The sequence below is a fragment of the Typopeltis vanoorti genome, chromosome 9 (genome assembly GCF_054136105.1).
Source record: "Typopeltis vanoorti isolate ZY-2024b chromosome 9, IOZ_Tvanoo_1.0, whole genome shotgun sequence".
In the NCBI taxonomy this organism is placed as follows: Eukaryota; Metazoa; Arthropoda; class Arachnida; order Uropygi; family Thelyphonidae; genus Typopeltis; species Typopeltis vanoorti.
Window position 1 is genome coordinate 32761052 of NC_143557.1, and position 24884 is coordinate 32785935.

The following is a 24884-nucleotide window of genomic DNA, read 5'->3' on the forward strand; positions in this document are numbered from 1 at the left end:
TCTTACATTTGTCTCTGTATTCTGTAAGAGTAAAAGCTGACTTATTTGCCAGGAACTTTTGATATGCTTTCTTCTTTTCCTTCACTGCCTCTTTAACTTCCTGTGTCCACCAGGGAGTTCTGATTTTTTTATCTTTGCACACAACCTCACCACATGCCTCTCTGGCAGAATCAATCAATGTTTCCTTCAGAGTTTGCCACTGAATCTCCAAGGTTTGATTCCTGTTCTCAAACTCTTTCATTTTCTTTTCAATAATATTTCTGTATTTTAGTCTACAGTTCACATCTGAGAGCTGCTCAACTTTTATTCGCTTTAAAACTTTCTTACATGTTATTCTTTTCAATATGAAATTCAATTTTATCCTGCTCACGACTAAATAGTGATCACTTCCAATTTCAAATCCTCTGTACACTCTGGTGTCCTGCACCAGGGAGAAAACATCACTATCAACAATAACATAGTCAATGAGACTTTTCTTATTCCTAGCCTCTTCTCTCCATGTGATTTTGTGCACATTTTTATGTTGGAACATGGTGTTAGTAATAACGAGTCCATGTCCTGAACAGAAATCCAACAGGTATTTGCCATTATAATTATCTTTACTCTTTTCTCCAAATTTTCCCAAAATATTTTTGTATGTCTCACAATCATTTCCTACTCTACTATTTAGATCCCCAACAAGGACCAACTTTTCCTTTTTCATTGTGTCAGTTGCTTTTTCTAAAGCCTCAAAAAATTCCTCCACTTCTACCTTAGTAGAACCTTCTGTGGGACCATAGGCACAAATAAGTCTCATTGTCCAGTTCCCCATTCTCATATTTGCCCACATTACTCTACTTGAGACTGACTGCCATTCAAGAAGATTAGCCTCGTATTTTGTGTTGAATACTATGGCTACTCCTTCTTTTCCTTGATTGTCATTGCCTGAATATAACATTTTGTATTTATTGCTCAGAAAGATCTCACCAGTTTTGGTCTTTTTTGTTTCAGTCACCCCTATTATGTCGATCTGGTACTTATCTAATTCCTCAGCTAGCTCCATTTCTTTGCCATTCAGGCTTCTTACGTTGATAGTACCGATCTTTAACTCTGGTGATGTTGAGTTGGGGTTTGTTTTCAGATTTGTTCCAGTAGCTGACTTTTCGCTGTTCGCCCTGGTTCCCTGGCAAAAACAACGGGGGCCTTGTTTAACCGGGCGACGCCCCAGCCGGCATGAAATTTTGTCATGTTGTACCATCATTTTTATTTTGGTTTAACCAATAAGAATACAATTTGGTCGGCTAAATCCCAAATTGCCAGCCCATCCTCGTTCGTTCAGTATCAAAGCAGATACCCAACAGGGTGCACCACGAGAAGGTGAGGATTGGACATTAGGTCAGAAGCCCTGGTCGGTTCTCCGCATTCCTTTAAAGGCTATGTGGAGGTCTCCTCTCAGTTATACAGCTTTGACCCTTAAGCACCCCTTGTGAAGTGAAGAAACTAAGTGAAACACAATTCGGCTTTCGGAATGGTTTTGGTACTAGAGAGGCCCTTTTCTGTACCCAAATATTGATACAAAAATGCATAGAAAAACAGAAATCTGTCTTTATGTGTTTCATAGATTTTAAAAAAGCATTCGACAAAGTCAGACACACTAACTTAATAGAAGTCCTTCAACAAATAAGGCTAGACGAACAAGACATAAGACTAATAACAAATCTGTATTGGAATCAGTCCGTTACCGTTCAATTAGACAACATTACCACCAGTGATATTAACATCAAAAGAGGAGTGAGACAAGGATGTGTGCTCTCACCACTCCTGTTCAACATATATGCAGAGGTAATCTTTAAAAAAGCATTGGAAGAATGTCCAGAGGGAATCACAATAAATGGAAAGATTGTTAACAACTTACGATATGCAGATGACACCGTGCTAATTGCAGATAATATTATGGATCTCCAAAAACTCATTGAGAGAGTGCACATCGAAAGCCAAAGAATGGGAATAAATATAAACATCAACAAGACAAAATACATTATCATCAGCAAACATCCAGCCTCATCAATGAAACTGACACTCAATGGGGAAAATATTGATCAAGTGTCAAGATATAAATATCTTGGTTGCTGGCTTATTGAACGGTGGGATCCAGAAATAGATATAAAGACAAGAATTGAAGTTGCACAGCAGTCCTTCATGAAAATGAGAACACTATTCTGCAATAAAGACCTAAACATGGAAGTCAGATGCCGAATGCTGAAATGCTATGTGCGGTCTATTCTGCTCTATGGAGTTGAAACATGGAACATTGAAGGCGACAACCATCAAGAAAATCGAAGCCTTTGAGATGTGGCTATACAGAAGAATGCTAAAGATATCATGGACAGAAAAAATTACCAATGATGATGTCTTAAAATCCATTGGCAAAGCTAAACATCTTACAAATAATCAAGAAACGAAAAACATCATATCTTGGCCACATCATGAGAAACAGCAAATACCAACTTCTACAAACTATTTTGGTAGGAAGAATTGATAGCAAAGGAACTAGAGGAAGAAAAAGAATATCATGGTTTGACATCATCAAGACGTGGACAGGAAAGAGCAGTGCACAACTACTCAGATTAGCACAAGAGCGCAGTTTGTTTGCCAAGATGGTCGCTGACCTTCGATAGAAGATAGCACAATAAGAAGAACACTCACCTCCACTTCGTTCACCACAATTCCCGTATAATCTATTGGTTCATTCATTTCTGCAGTGTCACCACCTTAATGATATATTCTTGCAAAGTGCTCGTTCAGTAACTCAACTATATCAACTGATTTGGTTACCTCCCTACCATCGACATTCTTTAAAATCTTTCTGCCATATACATTTTTTCTTTTATTTGCAACATATCAAAAAAACTGTTTAGGATTCTCTTTAGCCTGCATGGCCAATGTTCTTTCGTAATCCTTTTTTGCTTTTCTTACCACACTCGTTACCCTTCTGGCCTGTGCTTTATTCCGTTCATGTGCCTGTCGGTCACCTTTCTCCTTAAATTCTCTCCATAGTTGTTTCTTTTTTTTGCAGCTCAAGCTTAATGGTGTTATTCATCCATTTAACCCCTACTTGATTGCTTCATGCAAACACTTCTTAACCACCTTCCATGCGCTATCAACTTCTAGTCCTTGCAGTTGTACATGCCATGGCACTGAACCAATCAAACTCCTCAGCTTGTCATACTTACCAGCCCGATAATTCCACATGTACCCTGTCTTAATTGTAAATTCCACAAAATGATTGTAATAATAAATGCAGTTTAATCCTTTATCCAAGTGTGAGCAAACAAAGTTTGCTCCTGAAAGTATCTTCAGGACTGGGGTAAGGTGGCACAACACTGGGCAAATCATTGCAAAGGTGGAGCAAGCTCACAGCACTCCTATCTCAGTATCTCCCATAATGCAAAACACATCTCTTTGCGGATATGTATAATGTTATGCATTAAGGCCACTACCCAGACTAGTTTCAACCTTTATTGAGGTCTCTTCAGTCGGAGCCAGGCCCAAGATGGGTTAAGGCCTACTTTTCTGAATGTAGTAACAATTTTTAAAATATTTTTGTCGATGCCTATTTCAAATGCAAGTGCTGAGTTTTCAGTGTTGAAACAAATAAAAAATTATTTAAAAAGCAACTCACACCGAAATAAAACCAAGTGACTTTTCATTATTATGCAGTGAATCAGATGTAATGGACTCTATTAATTATTATGACATTATAGATATATTTGCTAAAACCAAAGCCAGAAAAAAAACTTTGTTATTAATTTTTTTTTTAAATTAAATTTGAACCCATTTATTTTTATACTTTTTTTAAATGCAAGGCACAACATCATTATGAGACTTTTCAGGTCTCATAATGATGTTGGGCCTCCAAAAGTATAAATGTGGCCCTGCATTTCCAGCTCTAATAATAACTATTTTTATTTATTTATTATTTGTGTGTGTGTGTGTGTGTGTGTGTGTGTGTGTGTGTGTGTGTGTGTGTGTGTGTGTGTGTGTGTGTGTCTACTGGAATGTTGTAGTTCACTCTAAAAACGCTGACAGCTGTTTTGCTGAGAGTTTTACAAGAAAGATGAATAACAACTTGAATAGGCTGAACTGTGGCTGAGAATTAAAAATATGGAGGTTGTTATATTATATATGTTTATTCTTTATTTTTAGAAATCTTCTGTGGGCAGATTTGTCAGAAATAGATAAAATAGAAGAGAGCTCTATTTAAAGAGAGCTAATGGCTGCATTAGTTGCATGAAGACTAAAGGGATAAGATTCTCCTAGCAGAGCTTTTGCAGAGTGAAATGTGATTTTAAAATTTATGCAGTTAGATATAATTCCTGTATCCTAACATCTAACTGTCACATATCCACAACCTGTCTAAAGATATGTCAACACTCTCAAGTTCTATGCTAACTAACATTCTTAAATGAGTTTTGTTCTCAAAACTCATTATGCAGAAATGAAAAATAGAGCTGATAGAAGTTTAGTGCTGTAATCTTGAATACTAGCACATGTTATAAGCTGAATATCTTGCTCAAAGACGTGCAGTCCTTACAACCTTTAGATCACAGCTTCACTAACTCCCAGAAAGAAAAAAAAACATAAAAGATTACTCAATCTTACCTTGTGAGATCTCAAATTAATTAAAAACTCTTTCATTTTTGTTTTCCACAAATATATTGATCACCAGGAATTTATGAACCTAATAATGCTCTGCATTTCATAGCAGATGCTACTGATTCTCCTTGAAATTAGCCAAAGAGTTAAATTAATATTTAGCTCTCTATACTGACCTATCTTCATCTTATATCATCATCATGTGTATCAAGGATTTAGGCCTAACATGGCCTGTTCCGGCCTTAGAAGTTATCGTTGAATCGTTGAGGATGTCCTGGTTTTCTTTTTCCTAATGGCTTCCTATCTTCATCTTATATAAAAAATGAAATTAATATTATTACGTAACACTTCCAGGGAGTCCAAGGACTGATCGTGGGAGGGCACACTTCGCTAAATACATCTCATCCTTTCCACTTCTACTTAATTCTCCAATTATGACACTAATACCATCAACGCTATCTATCGCCCATCATCACCAACAACAGTTGGTGATGATGGGCGATTTTCTCTGTAAATTGTGTATATTATACTTAACAAGAAATTATATTCTTGTTTTTATCCTATATCTAAACAGGAACATGCAAAGTAACTTCACAATAGGCTATTTGGATACTGTGGCAAATGATTTCATATTAAATTGCTCTAATATTCCATGAAACACAACATACTTCCTTTTGGACATGCATATTGTCATTCATGTCTCCATGCATATTTCCATATACAAGTAGCCAAAAGGTGTCACACCTTATTACTAAAATACTCTGGATTAGAGATAGATGTTGAAAGTTTTTTGCTTGGTTATGTTATAAACTAAAGATGCCAAAAATTATATTCTTGGTTTAATCCTTTATCCAAGTGTAAGTAAATAAAGTTTGTGTGTGAAGTAACTTCACGAATGGGCAACCCATAATATGACTTCTGCATCGCTTCAACCTTTGTATCACTCCTTGGTTTGGCTCCTGCTGATGAGTCCTCAATAATGGTCTGCGTAGTGACTCTTCCCATAATGCATAGCATTATACATGTCTGTAAGGATATGTGCTTTGCATTATGGGATACTAAGGCAAATGATGTGAAGTCGTTAGCCTCTATATACAAGTTGCCCAGTCGTGAAGTTACTTCATGCGCAAACTTTGTTTGCTTACACTCTTGGATAAAGGATTAAATCATGAATATAATTTCTTCGTATCTTTAATTTATGGCATGATGGTGCTTCACTATATGCACAATTTGCAGAAGATTTAGACTCATCTTCAAGGAATGAGGTGAAAGCAAGAGTGGGATCTTTAAAAATATTCACATTACATCCAGTCTTGCACACTTTGCATTTTATTTTCTACATAAATATCTCTATCAGGCATGCATCATTCTGACTTCTAAATCTCTCCGTTTCCTCATACAACTGTATTGCCTTATTAATATGGTGTCTTTACCAATTTTTCCACTGTAAACCTTTGGGGCGCAGCTTTTTGTGTGTTTTTGCTGTTTTTTTTCTGCAACTCTATGTGCTTCTTGCTCTATAAGGTGTTCATTTGATAGCTCTTCTTCTACATTTTCCACTTACTCTGCTGCTTTTTCATTGTCAACCTTCAACTCTTTAGCTAGCAGCACTATCTTGTCACCAATCTCTTTACTGGATCCTGTGAATGTTTAAGCATCTATTTTCAGCAGCTTCTTCCAGAAACCATCCACTTTGCTGTCACCTCACTACATACTGTAGCTATAGTGCATACTTTGTACAATACAAAATATTATATTCCAAAAATCTTAGAGAGATTTCTCATCTCCAGTATCAGCATATAGCTTGAGAAAAAGTAATTCTTAAATAAATGTCTTGAAGGCAGTATTCAGGGAACATGTTACTTGTAAACTGACTTAAAATTTTACTTACTCTAAAATACCTTGGATAGAGAGCTCTGGACCCATCTAGATTGCTATCTTTACTTTTTGTCTATATGGATCATATTATGAACAAAAGTGGCATTAAAGTTGATATTAAAATTGGTTTGAGGATATTTTATGGTTGGTCGGTGAATTTAGCGCTCGTGTATAATTGGTGATTTTTGTACATTTTAATTTGTTTTTCTCTTAGAAAATTAGTGTTTTTATAGTATATTAATGTACATTTTAGGTTATTTGGTATTTTATAACATATTTTTATTAAGATATTTCAACAATATATATAAGTTTAAAATGGCGCCAAAAACTCACAAGAAACGTAATGCTAAGGAAGAGCATTGCATGCAAGAACAAGAAGGCTAACCCTGCTAAGGAGGTTATTGGAGATGTGGAGGGGGTTAATGAAAATGAATTAACCTCCAAAATAGCAAAATTAAAGCAGATCATCAGAGAAATGACACAGGAATTAGAAAATGTTGAGAGGCATTTAAATGATCATAGGGAAAAAAAGAAAAGTAAGCATCAAAATAAGAAACAACAAAGCATGGAAACAGGTAAATCTGGTAAGTTACATTGTTTGCAAAAAGAAAGATGTTATTTGGTTTGGTGACTGTAATAAAACATGCTATTGATGAGCTAGTTATAACTTTGAGTTTTCTTGTAGTGAAAATAAGAATATAAAGGAAGCTATTCAAAAACAGAAAAGTAAACAAAACTGTAATTGTAGCAGGTACTATTATTGGCTTGTTTTTACATTAAAATGTGTTCTCATATATTTGCCTTTACCTTCTATCTTGCTTCCCTTAACCCTATATTATATTTAGATATGGCACTGCACACAATCCCCCTTATTAATAGTTTAAGATATAGAGCTCTATGTGCACTCTTGCTGTTTAAGCAGTCAAGTAAACGACTGACCTTTCCTAGAGGGGAACTGTATCTGTGAGGAGCCAGTTCCTTTGCTAGAGATGTCTGGAGTTATCTCCTTGTTAAGGTTCAGGGAAAATTTATTTGTTTCGCTGCACCAATCTTGAACCCCTAGATTGGAAATACCTTTCAGCCAAGGAGTGAGCTCTCAGACTGGCACATAGTTACTTTGTCATACTTAAAATACTCCACTTTGAAATGATAATACCTTCTAATTCAATTCTAATGCTAGTCGTGACCCTCTTTTACAAAGTCTACTCCCTGTATATCCCACTTCGGTCCGAATCTTTTATGAGTGGTGCATTGAATTCTTAAATTCAGGCAACCAAATGAATAAGAGCAAAAGGTTTATTTAACATATTGATAATTTTACACAACAGAGAATTTTCAATCATTACTAAACTACTAAATTACAAAGTAAGAGAAATAAACAAATATTGGACAATAATCAATGCTTCGGAACAATCTTGTTCAAATTATGTTTTCTGAATTCTTTCCTTCTGTTTCTTCCCTTACATCATGCCGTAAACTCCTCTGAATGTAGAAGAAACGTACATCATCGTGGTTGTCTCCCCCTTTGCGTGAAATGTACTGATTATGACCTGGCTTTCTGCAGGTTCTCTTAGTCCCTTTTTTGATGCAAACATAGTTAATTCCCAGCACTTTAGGCTGAACCTCATCCAAATTCTTGTTTGTGTCACTATAATCATCTGATAGTTTGCCTTCCAACGATTTATTACCTTCTGGATGACCTCTCTCTTCCGATAAGGAGGCTTCTTCCAAACTCAAATGATTGCATGATGAGTTATTTTAGATCTCTCAGCCTGTTCTTCGTTACCCTTTCATTTAGGTTCAACGTCGAATGAGTTCTTGTTTTCATTGAGATAGTGTAATCTACGATTCTCCTTGAAGATTTTCTTCCTTCCAAAAGGCATACCTCCCTCCTTGCATAATCACATGAGAATTTATGTCTTATTAGGAAATCATTTCCAAGAATCAACTTTATGTGTGGGAGAGAAATTCTGTGCAGAATCAAAAACTCATGCCAAACACACAGATTGAATTACGATAAATAAACCCTTAAGTTCACTGACTTAGTCGTGTGAATTGTTGAGGCTGCAATTCCTGATAGTCTCACAGACTTCCTGAGATATAAAACCTCCCTTCTTATACAGGGTTCCAATATTCTGAAATGATGGAGGTTTGGGAACCTGTGTCTATCAAAGCCTTATAATAGTTCCACGCAGACTCTTCCCTCTATAATCATTACAGAAGACTGCCCCTGACGTCTTCGACCTCTGTTCCAAGTTCTGTTCGCATATACAAAGGATCTAGACTCTTCGTTGTAATTCTTGTTGGAGCACCTCCTACTGCTGTAACAATCGCGGGAAAGGTGCCCAATCTGGTCACAATTGAAGCATCTGGGCGGCTCTCTTTTATCAGTCTGTTCACTTGCTCATCTCGAATTTGAGGGATGTTCTGCAACATCTTGGGAGGTCACTGCTGCCAGTTTCTGCATGACTGAGTCCAGCCGATCAAGCAGGGGTTTTTGTAACTTCTTCACGAATCAACTCTGTAGTTCTTTCAATTGTGGTACAGAATGGTTCAGGGGACCCCATGGATACTGCTCCCAGTTGTTTCATTACCTCATCTAGTCTTTCCATAACAGGTTGTTGGAGATGTTTTACTTCCTGCCTAATAATAGATCAAACTTCACTTAAGTCAGGAATGGCTTCAGTCAATCTATTGATCGTCTCAACATTGTTTCCTTCACTCCCTTTTCCATTCTTGGATTTATCCTTCCTCTCCCTACATTCCTTTTCCGGTTTTTGGTGTCTAATTGAGCTACGTTCTTCCTCAATGATGTTAATAAGTCTGGTAGCAGTTGCAGGATGGATGTCCCCAAGCATCTGTTCCCTTTCTTTCACAGCATTGTAATACTCTTCCAGATTGGATATTCTTTTGCTGAATGCTGTTTCTCTCAACTCTCGTCTCACCCCAGCCTGAATTGCTGGAAGTCAGCCCAGTCTAAGTGGGGTCTTTCTTCATTTGAGACATTCAGGGTGCTTGTCACAGTCAGTAATCTATTTTGAAATTCGGACACACTTTCCCGGTCCTTTTGAGTGCATCTGTGGAGCTTCCACAAATTAGACCCCAAGCTTCTCAATTTCGGGAATTGTGAAATTAGGACCTCCTTCAATTTTGAATAATCCAGGGTCTCTTTTTAGAACTGGGGATGAGTAAAGGAAGTTCTTAGCCTTTCCCACCAGCATACTACGTAGCAGCACAAGTAGCTGAAAGTCTGTCCATCCTCCGGCTTTTCTTAGCTCCTCAACATAGCAAAAAAATGCTATAATATCATCTGTCTCTCCTCCTTTGAGAATTGTGGGAACACCTGTTGTGGATTTATACACCTAAAAAAACTCTGAGTCATTCATTCCTAAACTACTAGTGGGAGTGGACATGCTTGTATTTGAGTTTACAATGTAATACAATACAAATGTTTCTGAATACCCAAATTTAATATTTTCTCCCTTGTCAGAATCCGAAACCTACTCGCTGTGATTTGTCTAAAATTTTGATTTAATTGTACAAACCACATCCTGTCGGCAGCGCTATTTGTTATTGGCTTGTTTTTACATTAAAATGTGTTCTCGTATATTTGCCTTTACCTTCTATCCTGCTTCCCTTAACCCTTTATTATATTTAGATATGGCACTGCATACAATCCCCTTATTAATAGTTTAAGATATAGAGCTCTATGTGCACTCTTGCTGTTTAAGCAGTCAAGTAAACGACTGACCTTTCCTAGAGGGAACTGTATCTGTGAGGAGCCAGTTCCTTTGCTAGAGATGTCTGGAGTTATCTCCTTGTTAAGGTTCAGGGAAAATTTATTTGTTTCGCTGCACCATCTTGAACCCCTAGATTGGAAATACCTTTCAGCCAAGGAGTGAGCTCTCAGACTGGCACATAGTTACTTTGTCATACTTAAAATACTCCACTTTGAAATGATAATACCTTCTAATTCAATTCTAATGCTAGTCGTGACCCTCTTTTACAAAGTCTACTCCCTGTATATCCCACTTCGGTCCAAATCTTTTATGAGTGGTGCATTGGATTCTTAAATTCAGGCAACCAAATGAATAAGAGCAAAAGGTTTATTTAACATATTGATAATTTTACACAACAGAGAATTTTCAATCATTACTAAACTACTAAATTACAAAGTAAGAGAAATCAACAAATATTGGACAATCATCAATGCTTTGGAACAATCCTGTTCAAATTCCAGCGACTCGCTTTCGCTGTTCTCTAACCAACAATACATTTAAGGTATTAGTAAAACAGTTAGGATTAAGTAATTCTATAACACCTTAGACATAATTAACAGTCATCACATATACTAGACATAGCCCTTGGCTTGAAATGTTCACCAGTTGGTTATATATGTATAATCTATTGGTTATATATCACAGTCCTGCCTTAATCTTAAGTAGAGTTCTAATCTTTTTGAATGTCCTTGATTCTTAAATGACAAAATTCTTCCTTTCATACAAAACTGAATCAAAGGCAATGACAGAAAACTCATAAAAGCAATGACTCATAAAAACCTTACCGAACTTGAAGATTCATCAGGCTTATCTCTTCGTTTCTTGTTCCTTTTCTCAGCACGTTGTCTTCCTTCTATGTTGTGGGTGGGAATTTCATCAGCTTAAGATGGTCCACTTGGAATTACACATCGATCAGCTATGCCAGAGATTTCTTGGTGCATAGACGAAACTGCATCCATCTGGCTCGCTACCTAGCAGCTACTTCTCCATGTGTAGCCCGCTGCATAGGAAAACTTCCACCCGCTTAATGCTTGAAACCGGTGGCGACGCACACCTCGACCAGGGCACCAGTAGAACTCAGACCACAGAGAGAGAGAAAAACATCTTCCTTTTTTTATAGGGGGGGGGGGTTCTAGCCCTTTTATATCAACCCTGTCGACACCCTTCTGCAATACTTAATTTTCACTCGATACGCTATTTTCTTGTACTCGTGGGACTTGCCTTTCCGTAGCGTCTTCCAAGAAGACTTCAGCGCCTCACGTGTCCTATGTGTACATGACCGCTTCAGGCATCTCACTAATCCCAGTGTCTCGCCCGTGTACTTTCACCTTGTGTTGCTAGTTGGTTATATACAATTCACAAACTTTCTGTCATTGCTAGCAGACAAGATATATATTAATTTCATTGTTAATATACAGTTTAGTAGGAACTTCACACGTGAATACTTGCAAAAATTGTACTAATCATGTTATCTTAAAGTTTTACAGGCTATTTACAATTATTCTAAAATGTTACAATTATACCAAGCATTCTCTTTTATGTGCTTAAGTTTATTAAACTATGAATGAAACATTCCTTAGTGAATTGTATTCATTCACAAGTTAACAGTACTAATGACTTAACTAGCGATAAGTTCAGTATGAGAGAGGACATGAAAGAGTTGTTGGAAGAGCCGAGAGTGGAAAGTGAAAATTGTCAGTATTTTACCTCAATATGATAAAAATGAATTAAAGGCTGTGATGGCAAATGATTCGATGCACAGGCTGTGTAACAGGAATGGATGTGGAGTAAGTTTGAGGGAAGATTGGATCTGTATAAGAGAAAGGCATACACCTAAATGTGTTATTATCAGGAGTCTTGAAAAACTTAATAACTGGAATGAGACCTAATACAGAAAGTCAGGGAAACTAAATTATAAAGGGAGGAATGGTGAGTATGTGAGTGTAAGGGTGACACTGTTATATAACCATGTTAATAACAGGAATGGAGTTTGTCATGAAAATGTTGATGACGAGAGAAGATTTTGACTTTGTGTTCATCCAGTTCGGACCCATCAAAAATGTGTGCAAAGATGTCTACATGCATAGGCACTAGAGAAGAATAGAGATCTGCAAGTTGTTCAACTGTGTCATGCAGACTGCAGACAAGAGTATGCAAAGGAACATGGAGGCAGATTATTATGTTTGTGCACGAATGCTAGGAGTATCAGAAACAAAAGGATAGAGTTTGTTGCCTTAGTCAATACGTTGGGACCTCAGATTATAGGCATTAGTGAGACCTGGCTATCAGAATGAAACAATAATCCACCTGCATGTTCTTCCTCAACTTCAGAACAACTTCCTCAGGCAGCATGTGACAGAAGGAACTCGAGGTAAAAGAGTGTGAGATTTGATTATTATAGTGTCAGAGGGTGTTTCAGTTAAAGATGCAATTATTCTGCCTCCGGTTGGTGAGTGATCATGCAGTACTCACTTGGGAAGTGACTAAGTTTATGAATGTTCCATTCAGAAAAGGTTAAATGCTGAACTACAAAGCAGGAAATTATGACCAAGTGAGGAATATACTGAGTTCAGTGGAATGGAATCGGTTGCTGGATGAGGTGAATATCAATAGTGCGTGGGAAGCATTTAAATGATGCGAGATCAGAATATGTGTCCCAAGAGTTCGAAGAATAAATAGGGTAGGAGTCAAATGGATGTGTAATCTTATTAAGCAAGAGATTCGTAAGAAAAGAACGATGTGGAAGGAAGATTGTATGCGTAAGAATGATGTCCGTTATGAAAATTATACGCAGCAGGCTAGAATAGTCGCAACTGTTGTGTGGAAAGCAAAGTCTGAGTATGAAAAGAAACTGGCTCTGCATGCTAAAGACAACTCACATGAATTCTATTGATATGCTGCAAGTACAAGAAAGAATGAATATGAAAGAGTAACTCTTCTAAATACAGATGCAGAAGAGGTTGTTCAACTAATGAGTGCCCATTTTGTTAAAACTATCAACCTGGTGTACATGACATTGAACTCACTGTTATCTCTTCACTGGATGAAGAAATGCAGGATTATGAGGACAAGGTATTAGAGCATTGCACAAACTGAATAAGAATTCAGTTTTTTGTTTCGTATGATGATACAACGGTCGTGAGTCCCTTTATGGGAAGGTACGACACCATCTCAATCCCCCTCCCCCCATTTTATCCAGGCTCGGTACCGCTTAGCTGATGAATCAGTGATAGGGACTGATGGGATATCAGCAAGTGTGCTAAAAGAGTGTTCAGCTGAACTGGCTATTCCTTCAACCATGCTGTTTAATATGAGTCTCTGAACAGGGGAGTAACTAAAAATTCACATGTATACCACAGTAATTAAATTTTAATAATATGTAGATATTTCATCTTAAGTATCGTAAGGCATCATCAGTGGTGGCTCGTGCTTTGAAATCGTGGGGATGCTGCAACTTTTGAAATATACATACACACTGTAAGTACAGTGTATACGTGTTTGGATAAAATATCAAAATTATGGTAAAAATATTTAAAAAAATTAAACATGTAAAAATATTGTTTATTATCGATAAAATTATACAGTTTGGTATAATTCAAAATTACTTAAAAATAAAATCCATTATCATAACCCCAATAATGTTCCAAAATAAAAAATATAACAAATGTTATGTCTTTAATTGTAATGTCCAAATATTTAAAGAGACGGAGTAAACACGATAAGCACTACGAACACTCTACTACTCTTTGTCTTTAATTGTAATGTCCAAATATTTAAAGAGATGGAGTAAACACGATAAACACTATGAACACTCTGCTACTGGCACAAACTGAATATAAACAACAGTGAAACTGTGCGACGGACAGTGCCGCGTTACGCTAATAGCTCTCATCTCACTGTGACGTGCATATGCTTGCGCGTGTAGCAATATGACACTGTGGTAAACACAGTGCTGCTAGCATCCTTTGCCTTCCTAAGTGCTACAAGATGGATTTTTATTATTTTTTTATACAAAATAAGAGAAATATATAGGATTGTTGATGATAAAATTAAATATTACAAGCAAATATAAATAAATTAATAAATATATTTATATATCAAGAAAAATTGAGGGTGCTGCAGTTCCACAGTGCCTATGCACAAGCCTCCCCTGGACATCATCAGTACAGTTATTACAAACAATACTAGGAATTACATTCAAAGAAACAGTTAGTGCACATGCTTACATTGGAATTCCTCTATGCCTACAATAGTGTGGTTGAGGAATTTTAAAAAAAATCAGCTGTAATTAAAATTAAATTTAATTTACCTGATAAATTTATTTATACAATTGAGGATAATTTCCCAGACTTTTGGGATAGTGAGACAGTCATTACAGTTCAGATTGGGTCTGTGATGTAAGGCTTCAGCACTTTCTTTATATAAATGCTCATGATTATATAAGGATCTATGTAGCAACTTGGTGTTTTTCCATTGGATCCTATGGTTAGGATTTTCACCTTCATGTTGTGCAAGGCCAGATTTGTGAGGTTTGATAAGATGGATGTGGGTCTTTGATGTTCAGAGATGTGTTTACTTATAGATCTTCCTGTTTGTCCATAGTAAGACATCTTACAAGAACAATGCAATTCGTATACGGCAGGTTGCATCATAGGTGAGAGTTTGTCTTTTGGAGAAGGTAGCAAATTATGGATCTGGTTGATTGGTTTATAGGTAGCAGTGAGTTTGTATGTAGCTGCACTATAGAGGAATCAAAATTTCAGAAGTTTGCATGAAAATGTTTCAAAGTTCAATAAAACTAATCAAAAAGTTTAGTATATCTATCTAAAGTTGGTCAAGACAAAATAATTACCAGTTTCACCTATCTATTAATCAGATCTGATAAGGAATGTATTCTACTTTACTTGATTTATTTAATGTAACTGTCTAAATTTGAACTTGGAGTATGTGGAAATAACTTTGGTATCTCCAGTCCACTGATGCTTATGTATGTAAAATTTCAAGTTTCTGACCATTTTGTCTCCTAGAACTTTCTTCCTCCACAACCCAAATTTTACTTCCTTACAATAGTAATAAGTATTGAAAATATTCAGTAAGGAAAAAATATAGTAAATAAATCTTTTTCTTCCAGAATCTTAAAACATACTTGATTACAAGGAGAAATAATTCTGAAATACTGCCAGATAATCTGATTTTACAGATGGCCCAAAATGTTCAAGCAGGCTTACAATATATGCATGAACATGGGTTTATTCATCCGTAAGTATATATGATCACTAATGGTTATTATTAGTAGTGTATGTTACTTTAGATGCAGAAGATGAATTGCCTTTATAAGGATGATACTTTTCTTACTTGAATTTTCTGTGAGCTATGTCTTTTCTCTTTCTCTCAAGTAATTCTTAACACATTTGCACTAGGCAGTCTCTGCCATCGGAAACTAGCTTTAGCATAGGTATGCTGCTTCCTCTTATGTTTTTTGCATTTTCACAAAGCTTATATGGCATGTTAGTTATAACCTTTTCTGTGGCATTTTATTTTTAAAATTAGCATTTGTGAAATGTCTTAATGATATCACAAATCTCAAATCAATTAGATCAGATTTCAAGTTATATATGTTATGTGCAAATCATGTAATTACACAATCCATGAAGTGCACAACTTTTTGTACATTCCATGAGTTGTATAATATACAGTTCATGAAATTATTCACGATTTCTGTTCATAAGGTGAATTGTATAGTAGCAGAAATATAGTTATTATTCCAGTATTTTTTATTCATTGTTACATAATAGTAAATTTTCATGACAATTACATAAGCTGAGACATATATGTCTCTTCATATTCTTTAAACTAAATTCAAATAACATATGTAAGTCATGAGTAATCATGATTAAAGAATAGCAGTGCAAGTTTTGTTTGTTTATAGGTTCATTATGTTTTCACAAGTGTTTATTACAATGAGGGTTTTCTTTCAAAGAAAGATTATAGAACTATACCTGTAATGTTTCTTTGAAAGAAAACCCTCAATGATTTTCAGAAGATTTATTTGGATGACATGAGAAAAGAACTTGATTTTTAAAACATTGGTATTTCCGACTCGCACAACATACTTTATAAGAGCATCTTTTGAATCCTTGTCTGCTACCAGCAGAGCTCTGGTATACTGAGTTCCATATTTGGAACTTATGGATAATCCCCATAACTCACTTGTTCAAACCAATTTCTCTGAAGTCAGTTGTTAATGACTCCATCTTTGGTGCCAATTCTGTATTTGTCTTCTTTTATGTCAAAAACTAGAGCCTCTGTAGCTCAGTCAGTATAGATGAAGCCCTTTGGTCGGAAAGACCTGGGTTCGATTCCTGTCAGTGACGTGAGGAACCTTTATCTAGTCTCTTTCATTGAGAGTGAGTTATACGGAGGTGGAGATTTTTTTCACCCAGAAACTCAGGTTTTTCGTCCCTCAGAACAGGCAAACTGGCTCCATGAACACACATGGATTACAGTCATTAATACTTATGACAATATGTGGAAGAGATGGGATCCTCACCACAATGTTGTTACACCTGTAGTAAAGCATAGTCACATCATGGTAATCAACCTCCTAGATAGGAGACGGCACATAAATGAAATGTTAAGAACTACACCAATCAAATTTGCAGGGTTTCCTTGACCACAATCAAAGTTGGGTACAAGCACATTCACACAATCCCAACTTCCACTTCTTTCAGTTTCTTATTTGTTCTTGGAACCATTTTGGTAGCAAGATGTTCCATGTTTTAACTTGTAACCTTCCTTAATTTAATCACTGGATGGAGGTCGTCAGCATCAATATCTCCATCCGTTATTAAAGTTTCTGAAAGAGCTAAACATTGATTACCTAGAACAGTGGTCTCAAACTCAAATTGCATGTGGGCCGAATGCACAACGCACAACTCAAATTAGCTGACGGGCCAGATTTTTTTTTTTAACAAAATGAGAGTGAATATATATATATATATATTGAACCGTACTTACTCCTAATGTATGGATACCACCCCTTTATAATCTTTATACTTATGAAACCCTTTTATAACCTTTATAACTTGAGAATAAATAATGACAACCTTTTCTCTTTCTTTTATTTATTAAATTTTTCTTCGACACATACAGAAAAAATACATATGTTTGTATGTAAATAATTATAAACTTGTTTATTTCTTACTACAACTTGACACTTGATGGCATTTTGATTCTGATAAAGTTTGTAACCTTGGAGTAAAATGACTAGAAATTATCTTCATCACGGATTGTAGATGCTCATCGGTCAATCGGGTTCGTTTCTTAGACTTATTAATTTTCAACTGCGAAAAAAACTGTTCACATATAAATGTACTCCCAAACAAAGCGATTATTCTTATTGTAAAAATTCGTAACTGAGGGTGTTTATCTTTTGACAAGTACGAATAAAAGTTAATCAAATCTGTATCTTCAAATCTTTGAATAAGATTTATATCACACTGTAAATTAATTAGCTCCATTTGTAGATTTTCTGCGCAATATGAACTGTGCATCGGAAACACCAGAATACTGAAGTGCCACCAACTGTCGGCTGGTGAACTAAATTTACTGATTGTAAATTGTAGATATGGACTGAGCTTATGTGCACATAAGCTGAGTCCATATCTCTATGTCACTAAAACTATAAGCACCGTATTTACAACAAACACATAATTGAAATGTATTCACGGGCCATGTAAAATTGCTTTGGGGGCAGGATGCTGTTTGCAGGCCGCCAGTTTGAGACCACTGACCTAGAGAATCATCAAGGGTTGTTTCTTCTAAAGCGTGTTCATGGCCTTCTTGTATTGTTTCATCATCATTCGTATTAAGTTCTTCGAACATGACAACATATTCTCCAATGACTTGATGTAATTCGGCATCGCCTTCTTCAAAATCTATGTCAGTATTTGAATTATTCTCTATTGTTGAGTTAGTACTTGCACAGTAATACTCCCAGGGTGATTTATCATCTCCATGAAACTGTCTTCGTCAATTCCTAGCTGAATTTCATTCAGGAATTCTATTGGAAGGATTGTACAGTCCCAGTTTGGGTTTCACTCCAAACAAAGCTTTATAAGGCCCCACTTTTATAGATTCATGATATATAATATCCATATTCCACTGTACAAACTTTATTCTTATAATCCATTTAGAGGACTTATTATCTCATCCATACAACTAGAGAATCTTTAAATGTTACATTGCTCTTTTCTGCGATCCTTGGGTCTGCGGGTGTCTGGGTCTTCCATTCATCAAAACTAAAACCCAGCCAAAGAGCAGAGAGTTCTCTGATTATTTCAGCTGTAAATTTCCACCCATTATCTGATTGCAAGACATGGAACACCATACTCTAGAAAAATACTTAATAAATGCTAAGCCACTTCCTTTGCAGTTTCCAAGACCAGTGCTCAAAGCAAGTGAAAATGCCCTCGATAGTGCATAATGAATTTGTAATTACCATCCAATAAACTTTGGATGTCAACAAGATCCACTTGGCCCCTTTGATTCATATCAAAGGGGCCAAGTATCATCAGGCTACTAAAAGTAGTAGTCTGATGACAATACCACTCACGGTTTCCTTCCTGTTTAGCTTCTCAGTGCATCCTTCACATGGTTTTATGAATTCAGAAACAATTTGTCTCGGGATGTTGGTATAGTTCTCCATTACTTTTTTGAGAGTTCTGTCTCACTTTTCTGCCCAGTAGAGAGATGAATATGATTGAAATAGCAGTTTCTTCTGTTGCCATGAATTGATCCTCTTTTTTGGTCACTACTTTCATCATTCCTGCTAAATTTGACATAGTGTACTTACTTCTAAGATGATATTCTTGTCCACTTCTTTTAACTCCAGCGTGAAAAGAAGTAGACATCATTTCGAATGTTTATGACACGTCTTTCGAATTCCAAGCTCCATAAAGTATCACATTCTCTAAAAATGTTCACTAGATATTCATGCATATCACTTATTTTTTTTCTGGATCTGAAATTTAAACAAATTAAAAATTTCAAAACCAAACTGCACGTTATTAATATTAACTTTAATATTATGGTTACCAATGCAGTGAACAAGGGAATAGTTTTAGAGGTAAATTCCTACCACACAACATTTGAAAATAAAATCAAAAACAATATATAATGAACACTTCAAAATAAAATGCTTGGAAAATTATTATTATACACATAAATATAATAAAAAAAAGTTGTTATCTGTAGCAGGGTGCAAACTTGCAATGCTGAGTTTAGAGAACCACGCATTTTAGCATCTACACCACTGAGAATGTATTGTTGGGATCTAAATTTACTGTTATTATTATGTGTAACTAACCTCTATAATCTAAAAAGTTCTAAAATATTAATTATTTGTAGTTTACACATCTTCATTTGGAAATAACAGTTAAGCAAGATCTCCATCAAAGCAGAAAACAAAATGAATGATACCAATATGAAGACTTCCTTTGTTAGGTATTATTTAATGTCATCTTTACTATTTAGATATCACTGCTGATATTTCAACCATGTCTGAAAACATTCTATCTCCAGTAATGACATTATTATAACAACACTGAGCTAATACTTATTATGTCACAGTAGGAACTTGGAAAAGATGTTATGTACCACATGGAGACTTGGTGTTCTTATTCTGACCGGGAAAATGGCAGCAATGTGTTGTATAATGATACACTACTCGTGAATTGTGCAGAAATACATATGCACAATTCATGAAATGTGCTATTTCCTAGACATTTTGTGAATTGTATAAGAGGGATGTACAATTTATGAAATGGGCAAGAAACTACACATTTCATGATTAGCAGGAAGAGGGTTGGTGAGAGAGCAGAACTTTGTGGAACCCAGTATTAGTTGAATGGTGAGAGGATAAGGAACCATCCACCACCACACAGTGTGCATCCAGGCAGAAAGCTGGCAATCCAACTACAGAAGTCCTGAGACATACCGAATGATGGTAGTTTGCTTAGTAAGCCTTTGTGCCAGACCTGGTCAAAAGCTTTGGAGATATCAAGTGCAACCACTTGAGATTCACCAAACTTCTTCATGGCGTTTGTCCAGACATGGGTGACATATCTAAGCAGATCTCCTGTTGATCGACAGCAACGGAATCCATATTGGCAGTCGTTTATTAGGTGGGTGCCTTCGAGGTAGTGTAGGAGTTGGGAATTGATGAGATGTGGGATGGGATTTGTTTTTCATTAACATGGGTACTTCCAATTGTCTTTAATTACACAAATTGTTGCTAAATACAGTATGTAGAATGAAAATATGTGTGCTGTATTTAGTGATACAATAAAACTACTTATTTTTCTTGCTTCTGCAGTACAGTGTCTGTTGGGGATGGAATGTTTCATCATCATCATCAAATTCCTGCCATGTACCCTCAAGGGGTGTACAGGATATGATAGTACTATACGAAAAATTTACATCATTACTAACTTCCTATCTACAGTTTTCCTCCAAATCAGTCTGTTACTTGTCAAGACTCCAACATTATCAGATCTTATATTTCTATCGTCTAAGGCACTTTGTACCGTATCAATCCACCTATATCTTGGTCTTCCTCTGGGTCGTTTTCCTACCAACCTGGCAGAGAACACTTGTTTTGCTAATCTTTCCTCACCCATTCTGTTTAAGTGACCATACCACCTGAGATTAGCTCTGCTAACACATTCCTGGATACTAACAACGTCAAGTTCTTTCCTAATATCCTCGTTTTTAATATGATATTGCCATTGATGCCATCTGTTCACGTCTCTAATCTTTCTCAGGACTCATATCTGCAGACTCTAGTCTTTGGTCAAGCGTTTTACTTCTGACCCAGCTCTCAAATCCATAAGTTAAAACTGGTTTGAACACTGTCTTGTATATAGCTAATTTAGTATTCCGACTGATTTCTCTCTTATTAAATATGAATTTATTCAGTTGACTTCCTACCATACCAGCTTTGTTGATTCTGTTGTCTATTTCCATATTTAATTTACCATCTTCACTAAAAATCGTGCCTAAGTAGCGGAAATGTTTTACTTGTTCCACAGGTTCTCCGTTCACAACACAGTTGACATTTTCAATGATTCTGCCTATTTTCATTGTCTTTGTCTTTTTATTCCTGATCTTCATGTCATATCTATTACAACAGTATTCACTTTACTCAGAGAATCTTGCAGACTTTTAGCGGATTTATTTAGCAGCATAACATCGTCTGCATAAAGCAAAAAGCTGACATTAACATCTCCAATTTTGATATCATGTTTAATGCCACTTCCCTTCATAATGTGACTCATATAGATAATGAAGACATATAATGATAACAGAGGGAATAATGTACATCCTGTCTGAAACCAGATTTAACATTCAACCATCTTCCTGTACTTCCTTCAATTCTAACTCAAATATAGACTACGTATTGCTTGATATAATGCCCCATTAACACCATATAACTGCATCGTATTGAATAACTTCTCTCTTGACACCTTGTCATATATTCCTTTTCCAAATCGACTAAAACTTAAATACAGATCTTTATTATATTCCCATGCTTTCTCGACTATTTGTTGTAAAGTGAAGATCTGATCGTAACAGCCTCTATTTGACCTGAATCCAGCTTGTTCTTCACCAAGCTTTTCTTCCACAATTCTTCTCAACCGTTTCTCAAGTATACTTGCATAGATCTTGCCAGGAACACTCAGTAGGGAAATACCTCTGTAATTCTCACATTCAGTTTTATTTCCCTTTTTATATATGGGTATTATGAGAGCTCTACTCCAGTCATCTGGAATTTGTCCCTCTGTCCAGGCATTCTGAACTATGCAGTGCAGCCATTGTAAGACTTTTATACCACCATACTTCAACATTTCTGGTCGAATATCATCTATTCCTGCTGCCTTTCCACATTTCAAGCCTTTGATGGCTTTTTCCACTTCAAGTATGGATATGTATTCCTTACTGCATGCCTGTTTTTTACCACTGTTCTATCATCTCTGCTTGTTTCATTTAGCAGTTTTTCAAAGTAATTACTCCATACTTCAAGGATATCTTTTTCTCCAGTTTTCATGTCACCTTTATCATCTCTAACTCCTTTTACAGCACTCTTTCTTCCATTCCTAAATTTCTTCAACAACCTCCAGAATATTTTGCCACATTCGTGATATTTATTTTCTATGTTCCTGCCAAAGTCCTCCCATGACTTTTGTTTAGCTAGTTTTACACAGTGTTTAGCATTCTTGCATTTGTCTCTATATTCTCTAAGAGCACAAGCTGACTTATTTCACAGGAACTTTTGATATGCTTTTTACTTTTCCTTCACTGCCTCTTTAACTTCCTGTATCCACCAGGGAGTTCTGATTTTTTTATCCTTACAGACAACCTCACCACATACCTCTCTGGCAGAATTAATCAATGTTTTCTTCAGAGTTTGCCACTGAATCTCCAAGGTTTGATTCCTGTTCTCAAACTCTTTCATTTTTTCTTCAATAATCTTTGTGTATTTTAGTCTATAGTTCACATCTGAGAGCTGCTCAACTTTTATTCGCTTTAAAACTTTCTTACATGTTATTCTTTTCAATATGAAATTCAATTTTATCTTGCTCAAGATTAGATAGTGATCACTTCCAATTTCAAATCCTCTGTACACTCTGGTGTCCTGCACCAGGGCGAAAACATCACTATCAACAATAACATAGTCAATGAGACTTTTCTTATTCCTTACCTCTTCTCTCCATGTGATTTTGTGCACATTTTTATGTTGGAACATGGTGTTAGTAATAACGAGTCCATGTCCTGAACAGAAATCCAACAGGTATTTGCCATTATAATTATCTTTACTCTTTTCTCCAAATTTTCCCAAAAGATTTTTGTATGTCTGACAATCACTTCCTACTCTGCTATTTAGATCCCCAACAAGGGCCAACTTTTCTTTTTTCATTTTGTCAGTAACTTTCTCTAGAGCCCCAAAAAATTCCTCCACTTCTACTTTAGCAGAACCTTCTGTGGGACCATAGGCACAAATAAGTCTCATTGTCCAGTTCTCCATTCTGATATTTGCCCAAATCACTCTACTTGACACTGCCTGCCATTCAAGAAGATGAGCCTCTTATGTTGTGTTGAATACTATGGGTACTCCTTCTTTTCCTTGATTGTCATTGCCTGAATATAACATTTTGTATTTATTGCTCAGAAAGATCTCACCAGTTTTTGTCTTTTTGTTTCAGTCACCCCTATTATGTCGATCTGGTACTTATCTAATTCCTCCGCTAGCTCCATTTCTTTGCCATTCAGGCTTCTTATGTTGATAGTACCTATCTTTAACTCTGGTGATGTTGAGTTGGGGTGAGTTTTCAGATTTGTTCCAGTAGCTGACTTTTCGCTGTTCGCCCTGGTTCCCTGGCGAAAACAATGGGGCCTTGTTTAACCGGACGATGCCCCAGCTGGCATGAAATTTTGTCATGTTGTACCATCATTTTTTATTTTGGTCTAACCAATAAGAATACAATTTGGTCGGCTAAATCCCAAATTGCCAGCCCATCCTTGTTCTTTCAGTATCCAGGTAGATACCCAACAGGATGCACCACGAGAAGGTGAGGATTGGACATTTGGTCAGAAGCCCTGGTCAGTTCTCTGCATTCCTTTAATAAAGGCTATTATTACTATTATTACTATTATTACGGGCAACTCCAGGGAGTCATTGGACTCATCGAGGGAGGCCCCAAATCATATTCATCACAACTATTTGACATTCATACAGTATCTATCATACCTCGCCTAAACTCATTCACTGTCACAGCATCCACCACAGACTCAGGGAGCGCATTCCACTCATTCACTACTCTAAAAGTAAAGAACCCAGCTCTATCACCTTTACTAACCACACTTTTGCCCAGTTTCCATGGATGACCCCTAGTCCTCCCACAACCAGCCCTGTACTCAAAAATATCTTCTGAATTAATTTTATAGAAACCCTTCAGTAATTTGAATGTCTCAATCATATCTCCCCTCCTCTGCCTATCAACCAATTTTTGCAACCCACAAATCCTCAACCTGTTCTCATACGGTTCATTCCACAGACCTGCTATCATCTTGGTCACTCGCCTCTGGATCCTCTCCACCTCCTCCCCATCAAGAAGAAACCTAGGTGACCAAATCTGAGCACAGTAGTCTAGATGGGGTCTTATCAAGGCTTGATACAGAGGAACAATAACCTGCTTGTCTCTGCTTGTCATCGTATTCTTCAGCAACCAAGTGATTTGATGAGCTGTTTTGGTCACTTTTGCAATGTGTCCCCTAAATTTCAATTCCTTATCTACCAACACTCCTAAATCTCGTGCCTCATCAATTTCCTGGAGCACGGTTCCACCAATGCAGTAAACTGCCGCCAATCTTTTCACCCCAAAATGCATAACCTTACATTTTGCCACATTAAACTGACATCCATTCTCCTTAGCCCAGACCTCCAATCTATCCAAATCATCCTGCAAAATTTTGACGTCATCTGCATTCACTATTGCCCTACCCAACTTCGCATCATCCGCAAACAAATGAACT

The 24884-nt window shown here is 36.4% G+C and overlaps 1 protein-coding gene across 1 annotated transcript in view; it reads left to right on the plus strand.

The window, feature by feature from the left end:
• Positions 1–24884, plus strand: part of LOC150102960 (uncharacterized) — a 353745-nt gene that overhangs the window by 161274 nt on the left and 167587 nt on the right. The window contains exon 7 of the mRNA XM_090398023.1: positions 15424–15551. Within this exon, the coding sequence (XP_090254149.1) occupies positions 15424–15551 (128 nt within the window). The remainder of the gene's footprint in view (positions 1–15423; positions 15552–24884) is intronic.